At 32.4% G+C, this 11,822-nt stretch overlaps 1 protein-coding gene across 1 annotated transcript; it reads left to right on the plus strand.

Annotated features, from left to right (window-relative positions):
• Nucleotides 1-123: 123 nt before the first annotated feature.
• LOC130893954 (KIF-binding protein-like) lies at nucleotides 124-8,101 on the plus strand. The gene is made up of 2 exons (XM_057800414.1): nucleotides 124-447; nucleotides 6,431-8,101. Exons 1-2 carry the CDS (start codon nucleotides 237-239, stop codon nucleotides 8,008-8,010), a joined length of 1,791 nt encoding a protein of 596 aa, XP_057656397.1. The 5' UTR covers nucleotides 124-236; the 3' UTR covers nucleotides 8,011-8,101.
• The last annotated feature ends 3,721 nt before the right edge of the window (nucleotides 8,102-11,822 follow it).

Here is an 11,822-nt window from a genome sequence, read left to right on the forward strand (position 1 = left end):
AGAAGAGCTATATAATTATTTTATCTTTCTCCATAAAACAGATGAATAAACTGATAATATAATTTGTGTTCATTTATATCAAATGGCGAGAATTCGACTCAAAGCTAACCATTTTGTGTTACATTGGCAACAGTACAGTTGTCAATAAAAAATAACCTCGATTTCGAATATGTCTAATTTTTGAACAATAACAATAAATAAAACTTAATATTAGTTAAAGAGCATCGGAATTAACAATGACCATAACAAAGGAAACGTATGTTGATTTGCAGGAAAAATATGACAAAGTTATTAAATTATTGGAAGAAGATAGTAAACTGGATCCGGAATCTGAACCATTCTTATCGAAGTATTCGGCTAGACAAATTTTAATTGGTATGAGAGCTAATTTAGAGAATTTATTAAGAACCCATACCACAGAAGATCCATTGCACAAGAAATTAACAGGTAAAAATATTTGTAATAATATTTTGTCATTTATAATCAGTAATTTACCAAAATGGTTCCAATTTGAAACCTAGAAGCTAGCCTACATGTTCAGAATCTCCACTAACTAGTCAATTAAAATTTTGTTAGAAATAAAAAAAAATAATTGTAAACCATGAAATAATAGATCAGGAAATGAAAACTGAAAATAAATGTGATAGGGATTGGAGCCCTCCACATTCTATTGGCTTACAAGAAGATATTATCAATGTGGGTAAAGATAGCCCATCCTTTTTAGAAATTCAAAAAAATAAAAATTGTGTTGAATTGTGCTAGGTTTGTGCTGCATGTGCTAAGAAACAAAAATTTTTTTAATATTGAAAGTTTTATGAGCTGATGAGAAATTCAAAAAAAAGTTAGCCCAGCCGTTTTCGAATTTCGAAAAAAAAATATTGTTGAATTGTGCTAGCTTTGTGCTATTTGTGCTAAAAGTGAAAAATTTTAAAAAATAGTTGGAACACAACGATTTGTGTAGGATATTGTTTTCGCGCGCTCTCACTCGCACTCCGACAAAGGACCTGCGTGAGTGCACAAGGACATTACTGCGAGTGGAAGTGAGGCGACTATGTTGCGAGTTGTAAAATTTGGCGCGTTTTTAATACTGACCAAAATAAAAGACTTCACGCGGAAAGTTAACAAAGAACGAGAACAGTGATCTCTGTGGGAAATACAGGCATTACGTTTTCTACACTCGACGACTTCAGACGTCTACATTTTGAGTAGTTTTCTGAAGAATGAAAAGTGAATAAAAACCAATCGATTATGTGATTTCAGTGATTATTTATTTAGAGAACTCTACAAATATGTGTATGTGATTTATTTTGTGCTTAATCGATTGTCTGTCTCAATAATTATAATCAGATACAGGAATCTATGATAGTTAGTGAATGTTAATGTTATTTTATAATTCTTAATTTTGTTGTGTCCGGATTCGTTCAGAACATAAAAAATCCCGTTATCTTTTCTTCAATAGAATATAATAAATTTAGTTTTACATATTATATTCAATTAGGTTTTCTTCACGTGGAAGCTTGTCCGAGTGTGTATACACCGAATTTACCAAAATTCTGTGAGCATATTCTTTAGTATTAAATATTTTCAACCCCATAGTTTTTGATTAACTGAGCACTACAGGTCGTTTGTATAAGTATATAGTTCACATATATACAGGTACACTCTCGACCAAAAGTTTGGGTACACCTCACGAAATTTTTCGCCGCACTAAAAGTTTTATATTTCAGTGAAAAAAAAATGATAATCGGTTTTCCAATGCAGTGTTTTAAAATAGACATATAATGCTTCATTTTGCTTTTTTGAAAAAATTTTTGCGATTGTTTTAGCACGGTGCACTCGTTTGAAAATGGCCGTTTTTGACTTTTATTAATGTTTTCAATCGATTGCATAGCTTCTAGAAATTCTTTATAGAATATCCTTGAAACTGTACCCGAATAGCATAAATTTTATTCTATAGCAAATTTGGGCGTTTTTTTTGTTTGACAAATTTTTGATCGTTTTACCTATAAACGACCATTTTCAAAAAAAGCTGCGCAGCTGAGAAACTTTGAGGTTTAAAAAAATCAAGAGGAGAAAAAATTGGGTACAAAAATGCAGAATCGACTTGTTTTTTTCAAAATTTTCTTTTGGAATTTTTTTGTTTACTATTGTAGATCGAGCCTCTAATAATTCAAGTGGCTCAACTCGTAAATTATTGAGTTTAAGCTGAATTATCAAGAGAGAAAATCTTATCATTTGAAAAATTTATCAAAAAACCGCGGGTTCCTATGTATATCCCACTTAAAGATGAACCCTTTAACCCATTAAGACCCAAACAACTTGAAAAAAAAATACTCGTCTTTTTTCGAGTTATTTGCAATCGTTTATAAAAATTATTCAAACAGTTATACCGAAAGTTGTTATTTAACAAAACAGACTTCACCAATCAATTGTACAGAACAATTAGATAAAAACCTATACACCAATTTTTTGTCAAACTTCAATTTGGTAGCGTAAAACGACAGTACTCTCCATCATCCAATTGTACCGGGTGTCCCAATAAGAATGGCTCTCGGCCATATCTCGGGAACCGTTTATAGTAGAGCTTCGGGAAAAAAAATTATAACAAAAGTGACCTCGAGACAAACCTAGAAATTATTTACAGAGTTGTAGGTCCACCGCCAGAGCGCGGACCAAAAATTATAAAATGAATATCTAATTTACAAATTTTGCCTAATTAAGATGCATTTAAACTATGATTATCCTATTCTTCAAAAAATTCAGCGTATATTTGATTTTACAAGTTTTACTCTCTCTTCAAATAAGAGGTGGGGGAAGCGGATACTTTATTATGAAAAAACGCCTGTAAGTCCAGTTCTACTTAACCTATCTATGCAAACTTAGTCTTTTTGAAGAGAGCTCCTTTCTACCTAATGAGTAACGTGTACGCTAGAGGGCGCTATTTATTTATTTTTTTAAATCTAGCTATCCTTGAAAAATGTTGAATGGAAACATGCAGTTTTAATTAAGGATTATAAAAGTAGAGCAAATTAGCAACAGAATAGCGAAAACCGCATGTAGATATCTTTTTTGTATTACGAGATATCATTTCAATAAACATAAATTACTCCGGGTGGACTGAACGGATTTTAACATTTTTTGACTCCTCAAAATTGTCTTTCCTTGTTCTATTAATAATAGTTCCAATTATTATGTCAATATTACTTATGCTGTCACCGGGAGACTGCGTTATGGAAGTTAAAATGGAAATATAACTATAAATTTAAGAATAAAAATCGTCCTGTTTCAGTTTTTTTTTCGTATAGAACATTATAACACTAAAACTGAATTTATTTCATATATATGGACCGCATTGTATACATATAATATATATTGTTTACATAGTATTACTATAATTAAGGTATGGATAGGAAATGCTGAATATTGGTCTACAAATCTTCTGATGGATCGATTTCGTTTTAATTTAGGATCTAGACACGCCGTAACTTGTCAAGCCAAGTTCAAGTAACAGAACTGGCGAGCAGCACACTGTATGTGATTCCACACAAACATGTCAAATTTGGCTCATATATTAAGATATATATGTGCTCCAAATTTCACAAACACATCACAAACGGTTATTTACATCTTAACTATAACCCAGTTCCGGATGACCTAGAGAGTTCAAATTTGGAATGCAGATAGGTGATTAAGTGAATACAAAGGAATAAATCAGATATTAGTCAATTTTTATCATTTTCTTATAATTTTTCACTTAATTGATTTTATTAACGTGTACTTAGTGCATCTAACTGTAATATATGTAAGAATCAGCTGTCAAAACTTGTGATAGCCGGTCTTTATGTGGTTTTTAATGTCTTCACGTGTATATATAAGGAGTTGAATACCACCCTCAATTTTTTTTTAATCCAAATATTTCCGTTTCAGTATTTATAACAAGAGTGTAGTCGGCTTTCGTATTTATTACGTTATCAACTGGGATTTAGTATTGTTTCAATATTTAGTGCACATCAAAAGTATCAGATCATTATACTTATAAATAATTGAATAATAGGCATTTCGGTGCGACGCCGAAGCAGCGAGGTGGAAGGGGTGTGCTCATAAGCGTGAGCGCCGTCCATAATCCATCCATAGATCCATTACGATATTATAGACGTCATTTGAAGTACCGCGAATTAATTTTTTCAGTATTTTTTCGCACCAATCGACACGAGCATTTTTGAGCGATTGTCAAATTATGTGCTATCCAACGCGAACAAATCTTTTTAACAGCCTAATGTTCATGCAATATTGAATATATCGAGTAGAACTAATGCATAAGTATGCCTCAATCTCACGGTATTTCTCTCACAAAGTGCAATCACGATTGAATTCGCAAAACCAACTAAACACAGTGGCTCGACATGGTGCTCCATCACCAAAAGTCGAAGCGAGTTGATCGGCACACAACTGTTGGTTTAATCCACTTCGAAAGACATATAGAATCATCGCATGATAATGTTCGCGATTTAATTCCATTTTTTAATCAAGATGAATATTTCAATATCTATAAACAACTCAAATAGCATTCGTCAACACGTTCTGACTACGTTCACCATTTAAAATGTCAAACTTCATGATGGCAATGTTAGATTTGACATGTTCTCATCAGTGTTGCCATATATCAAAACTTAAGTAGCAACTCTCATATAAAAGATTGTGGTCCTATGAAAGGAGTTGTCCCGCCTTTCTTCGCCAGGTGATTAGTCTGTTCGTTGCTCTGCACTCCGTTGTTGCCAGGTACCCACATTAAACTAACTTCATTGTTTGCTCTCAATAATTTCATGATTGGGTGCAGTGCTATACTAGCTTTGACTCAATTTTATAAGAGTCAAGTGCTTGAAGCGATTCTTTGCTATTTTGCATCGTGGTAATTACGTTGTGCGCAGTTTCCGCTTGGAAAATAGGTCTGAAGTCGTTAGGTTAGAGATCTTGGTTTCTGGGCCATATTTTCCTGCCCCTACTTGTCCATTTTCATTTCAAGTTTGAGAATCCAAACTATTTTATGGAAACTATTGTATTCGACGTATTGTAGGCCTTAGGCATGTAGTTTCCAACCTGTCATCCTTGAGATGTTGATGTCCATGAATCCATCTATCTTTTTGGAGGTCTCCCTAAAGGTCGTCATGTCTGCTAATGTTAATCTTTCTCTGGTCATCCTGTACGTGTGTTGGTTGCATGCTCTTCTACGTTTACATCCCCATCTGACTATATCTTCCACCTCACATTCGTGTCTTATGTCTGTGTTTCTATTTCTGTCTCTTACTGTGTATCCGCATATGTTTCTGAGTATTTTCATTTCTGTTGTACGAATGTTCTTTTGTTATCCACCCTTGTTTCTATAGCATATGTCAATATGGGTCTTAACGCAGGTTTTGTATATTTTAACTTTTGCCCTTTTGTTCATACTGGTATTATTCCAGATAATATACCGGAGTGCGCCTGATATTCGGCTGGTTTTGTTTGCTTGTCCTTTGACTTCATTTATTCTGTTCTGGTCTGCGATGATTTGTGTGCCTAGATAGTCAATTACATTACCTGTTCTATGGTTTTATTTTCTAGGGCGAGTTTGCACCTCATTGGTTCTTTAGAGATGACAATGGTTTTAGTTTTTGCAGTGGATACTTGAATGTTAAAGGTTTTAACTTTTACGTAGAATGAATATAGGAGCTGCTGTAAGTGAATTCTTGACCCGTTGGTGTTCGTATTTCCTCTGCCAGGTTTTGGTTAATTAATATGTGAGTGGATGTGTTATAGTTTAAATGTCTTATGATGTCTATTATGGTTTTCGTAACGTATTTCCTTTTTAGGATGTCTACTACGTCGCTTAGCCTTACCCCGTCGAATGCTTTGGTAAGATCTATGATGCTCATATACGCGGGCTGGCCGTATTCTATAGCTTTTTCAACTACTTGTCTGATTGTGAAGATGGCATTTATGGTTGATCGATTTCTCCTGAATCCTTGTTGTTCTTCCGATGCGTTTACTTGTTCATTTAATGTTGTTTCAATGATTTTCGTAAAAACTTTCATGGTTGTGTTTATATGGGTTATACCTCCATTCGTTAGGAACTTCATTGGTTGATAGTATAGTGTTGGAAAGCTTTGTAAGTTCTACCATTAGTTGTTGTCCTCCGTATTTCAATAACTCATTTGGTATGTTATCTAATCCAGGCGCTTTACTTTTTTTGATCTTTTTTGTGTGATCTATCGTTACTTCTTCTAATATCTGGAGGAGTTCATGTTTTCTTCATCTTTTTCTTCAAACTATTTGCAAAAGTAAAAATAATTTCTCCCTCTGCCACTTCAGACGTCATGACTGAATTTATTTCATAGAATATCGAATAATCATTTCTAATTATTTTTGACTTATGTAATTTTATCTGTTTCAGCTATGTTAGGTACAATTCATCTGTACTTGGGAATGATTGCAATTGAAACAGAAGAAACGTCCAATGGAAGAAAACATTTAGAGAAATGCAAAGAAGTTATAGAATCTTACCACGTAGAACCAGAGTTTATATTAGTAACTCTTAATATGTACAATAATTTTGGCATTTTGTCATACCAAAATGAACCGGAAGAATCAAAGACTTATTTGGAAAAAGCTGAATCTTTATTTGCAGAATTTAAAAGAAAAGGTGTGTCTCCAATTGATATTGCAGATTTGTTTAAAACGAACATTGACTTTTATAATACTGACGTAGCTGTGAAAAATTTTGAAAAAATACATACACTAACGCTGTATTATTTAGCGCAAGCTTATGGAGCTTTGAAGGATGCTTTAAGGAGTGCTGTATATTGTCACGTTACGTTAAAAAGACAATTGGAGATGTGTGAGTATGATCCCATCGATTGGGCATTGAATGCAGCAACACTGTCTCAATTTTTCATGGAAAAAAATTGTTTTAAACAAGCTCGACATCACCTTGCAGCCAGTTCATTCATTTTGGATGAATACAAGAAAAAACTAGACTTTAATCAAACAGAACCCACTGAAGTTCATAACGCAATGCTAGAAACGTTCAGGCATAGAAGTGCAGATGTAGCTCGTTGTTGGTCAAAATATGGATTGATATTACTTTCAAAATCGAAAGATAGACTTTTGAATCATACTGATGATTTGAATACTCATTGCTCATTATCTACTGATTTTTCCGATTTAAACATTCAATTTAATGGTAATTTATCACAATATGATTTGAAAAGTTTGATATTCGAAAAAATACCAATCGAGGAGTATGAAAATCAAATAACTGATCAGTTCATTTTAACCCTTCCTGATGCTAAAAAAGTATTTTTGAATGCTCAGCAGTGGTCAGACAAAGCTCAAGAGTACTATACATTAGATAGTTTAGCATCTGATTTCATTGATATAGTGTTGGATCAAACGCAATTGTACCTGAATTTACTATTTTTCGAAGATGAACCTGAAAATCAGGCCAAATTACACAAAAGACGAATAAAATTACTAGAACATGTTCTTAACAATGTCAATGAACAATATTATTTGCAATATTGTCGACAAGTATGGTTCGAGTTAGCTAGAACTTATGCGGATATTTTAGATATTAAATGTGATAAATTGAGGGAGTCTACAGACCGTCCAACTCCTCAGAGTCTATCTAAGATCAACAACTTGGCTGATAAAGGCATTTTGCATTACACTAATTTCATAAAATCATTTGAGGATAAAGCATCCAAAAAATTACCAGATAAATTTCCAGATGATGTTGAAAAACCCGTTTTACAAGCATACTTCCACAAAGCAGCATTGTATAGTAAATACATTTCACTTGATAAACAAATTCAACTGAAAAATACAGAAATGAGCTTGGAAAATTATAAGTTTATTAGTGATTATTGTGAAAAACATCCGAAAGCTAAAGAATTGATTGCAATGGAGTATGGAATATGCAAGGAAATGGTCACTTTGCTACCTATAAAAATTATGAAGTTGAAAAGCGCTTAAGGTTGTGAATTTTTTTAAAAACAGACATTTTAGGAATTATATTATCAGCTTTGTAAATGTTTAAAATTGAAAATAAATAATTTATGTAAGATTCACGTCAATTAAAATTGATTAATTACAATCACATTTTATCAACCTTATTGATGGCCACTCCTTATAGTAAGGCACTATAAAGTAAATTTATTTGAATGGAGCTGAATCAATCTTTGGTGGTGGATTTGATACATCGAATAATTAAGTTGGAATTTCTGGAACCTTTGGTGATATTCATATTGAATACACTGTTTACACACCAATACTCACATTACGCTGTCTGACGCTCTTTTCCATAACCAAGTTATCGTTTTCAGAGCCTGAAAGTTAGCTCAGTCTCGGACAGTGTAATTGTGAGTGTAGTGGTAATGTAACCAGTGAGTTCAGTACTTTAACATTGAATAACGTAAGTACAACATTTGGCTTGAGATTCTTTCAACTACATTGCCGAGAATAAAATTAAAGCCACTTCGTAAGTTATTTTAGAAAGGATCCCGCTCAACCCCTCTGGAATTTGGGTTTCGGTCAATTTTTCTGAAACTTGACACAGTCATAGTTTTTTTTTCGTTTTTTATTGTTCAATTTCTTGATTTTATATGTTTTATTAAAATTATATTTATTTAGTGGAAGTTTTATTCATTAGTACTTTTATTATCACGTTTACAAGCTACCATGTTTCATCATCATACAAAATTTGAAATTTTCACATGTAAATTTGTTTTGTTAACGAACTTCCTGTTTCTTCTAAATGTTTTCCCATTCTCATATTTAACACTTTAACCGTATCATGAATTTTCAATCACTAACAGTATCATCCGGTCTCTGAGACAAGCAGTATTTTCCATTACTTAAGTCAGATATTTACTTGAATGCCAAGATTAATTTCAAATTATGGTTTATTATATGCAATTTGGAACTACAGTCCTTAAATTTGATGTCTTTGTATAGTTTTGTAAATAATTTGTATACATGGGAATAGAAAACAGATCTTATATTTTTGTAAATCACTTGTTTATTTTATTTTTTTTTTTTCAAAACAATTTTTATTACAGAATAACCGACAGTCAAATGTGTTTTAACATTGGTATCAACACTTTCCTGCTGCATTCCAAGCATATTGGTTAGTCAAATTTCATGATTTATAATTTGTCTTCCTCTCCTTTGATGTTGGACAATTGGAGCAAGTTTTCCATTTTCTGTCACTTGAGATGCAGCCATCTGGGTTTTGAGGATCTTCTTTAACAATATAAGCTTGTATGGTAACTCTGATGTCACGTGGTAGGTTTGGTATTTCCAACCATCTGGTCGTATATGGCTTCATGAGCTTCATTGTTAGGTCACAAGAGGATTACCTCGAAAAGAAAGGTACAAGATGAAAGTGTCTAGCAAGTTCACCCCTACTTGCGTTTTATTGTAGTAATAAATCATTTCAGGTTTGTTTTTACGGTCCCCTGTTTCAATATTGTGGTGCATTGTAGACACCCATATTACCGAATTATTATTTTTAGGTAAAACAGAAAGCAAAGTTGTATTGCCTACAAATTCATATAGGGTTGACCCCACTTTTCTGTTTGGAGATGATAAGAATTCAGAAGGTATTTCCATTTTTTGGTTTTTTTTTTTTCATAGTACCCATATACGTTATTGATAGATCTCCAAGGGCATGAACACACTCAATACCATAAAACATGATATGCACAGTCAACTGAAGGTTACAAATAACAATTGGCAGGAAACTATTGGACAGCTACTGAGCGGGAGAAAGCGGACGAACCATCAGGGACGCCAATTTTGAAGAGCCAAATACGGTTAAAGTGTTGATGTCATAAGATCTGATATAGAACCAGAACCCGAATGAAATTATTTTAGATTTAAAAGACGTCAGCTCACGTAATATAATGCTGCTTATTAATAATAATTTGGTAACAAAGTAGTATAACACTCATTATTTGAATAAATTTTTAATAACAACGTTTTTATATATGTTTTATATCCATATAGTCAATAGTTAATATAACTAACCTAACCTAACTGCGTCAAACATAGAGTTCAATGCAAATCAAAATGCCACAATTCCTCATGCAAAAACAAATAGGTAGATATGCGGCGAAGATTGATTTTAGTAATATACTTTTTTACATTTAAACGACTGTTAATAATTTATATTAACTATTGACTATACTGAATATAAGTACATATTGATACGTTTTTTGTAGATACTTTTATGATTTACAATTTTTGCCTAAGGTATTTTTATGATAAAACGTACCGTTTTTCTGCAAATCACAAAAAACACATTTTTTAACGTTTGACCTTGAATAATTTTTTTCTATTTACGGGAATGATGGGAAACTTGAATTTTATTTTACTGATTTTAAGCTTGAGGGAATTTATGTAGCTTTACCCTTATTTTTTGGTCTAATTTGACGGGACTAATAGGTCCTCCTAGAACATCTAGGACTGAAGACAATATTGAGATTGTTATGCAGTCTGTTTGAAAGGGGAGATCTTACAGTTATCGTAATTTTGACATTATCTTTTTCTCATTAGGCCTATTTGCCTACTAATGGATTTCTAAACCGCAAAAATTGTCGTTAATACAACAGTGGAATCCCAATCGCAAACCTGTAACCACTACACAGTCTTAAAATGACAGTATAGGTAGCAATCTTAGGCAGGAGAATTATTGGCCTTTTTTCCTTTGAAAATGCGCGGAGGCAAAACGACAATACCGAACGCTATGTTGAAAGATTTTTCGACTCTAGAATTTGAAACTTCAAAAATAGTGAATTCTAAAACTCTGTTCCAACAAGACGGAATTAGCCGTCATACTTTAAGTAACTCCATCATGGTTGTGAAAGAGATGTTCCCAGGCCGACTGATTTCAAAGAGAGGTGATACTCCATGGTTCCATCGTAGTCGAAATGTGACGCTCCATGACTTTTTTTGTGGGGATTCCTCAAACAGAAAGTCTACATTAATTATCCGAGTAACATAAAAGAGAATATCTGTGGTGAAATAGCAGCTATTACATCAGTGATGAAAAAAAATTTCTATTAATTTGCGTTTATGATTAGAGTAGGACCGTCGTAGAGATGTTCATCATTCAGATGGTGTTATTTAAAAAAAAATAAGTTATCACTTCACAATTCCTTAGTTTTATTTTAATTATACCTTTTGTATTATGTTGTATAATTGAATATATGTTATTGAACTTCTAATAATAACAATCAGTACTTGGTAAATTAGTAAAAAGCTTTATTAAAATTTGATCCTTTATTATATACAATAAAATAAATATATAAGATTATATCAGTTTTTTTTCAATTTTTTTATATTTTAATATAAATATATTTATTGTAATTAATATAAATATCTTATAAAAGTGGTAGCCTATAACTTTCGCAGTCTATGATTTTATAACTTTAACATATAGTTATTAATAAATACTTCTTGATTTGATTCGATTACGGAAGTGTTTAAAAAAACTTTGATTGGAAAATAAACTGGAGATCTTGAGAAACACAATGTACTTTGTCACAATGATTTTCAATAAGGTTATTGAAGTTTGTTTTCTCGTAATTCAGAAATCCCGCAATTGCAATTACACATCCCAGCTTTCAATTGTTTTTTGTGAGAAAACGACTAATTGTACACAAAGACTCGGTGACCATTTTTGTAGCAAATTTTATAATTTTGTTTTGCTTTCTAAAAGTTTCAGTATAATCAAAAATGGATTTTTTCATTTTAAACTGAAAATTTTTTGCCCACCTCCATCC

Source organism: Diorhabda carinulata, chromosome 5 (genome assembly GCF_026250575.1).
Source record: "Diorhabda carinulata isolate Delta chromosome 5, icDioCari1.1, whole genome shotgun sequence".
Taxonomy (NCBI): Eukaryota; Metazoa; Arthropoda; class Insecta; order Coleoptera; family Chrysomelidae; genus Diorhabda; species Diorhabda carinulata.

What these genes read in the sequence shown, in the direction of transcription:
- LOC130893954 (XM_057800414.1), top strand. Translation starts at nt 237, where the DNA reads ATGACCATAACAAAGGAAACGTATGTTGATTTGCAGGAAAAATATGAC. An exon ending in ATTGCACAAGAAATTAACAG is followed by an intron (nt 448 to 6,430) that starts GTAAAAATATTT and finishes TATCTGTTTCAG; the next exon opens with CTATGTTAGGTACAATTCAT.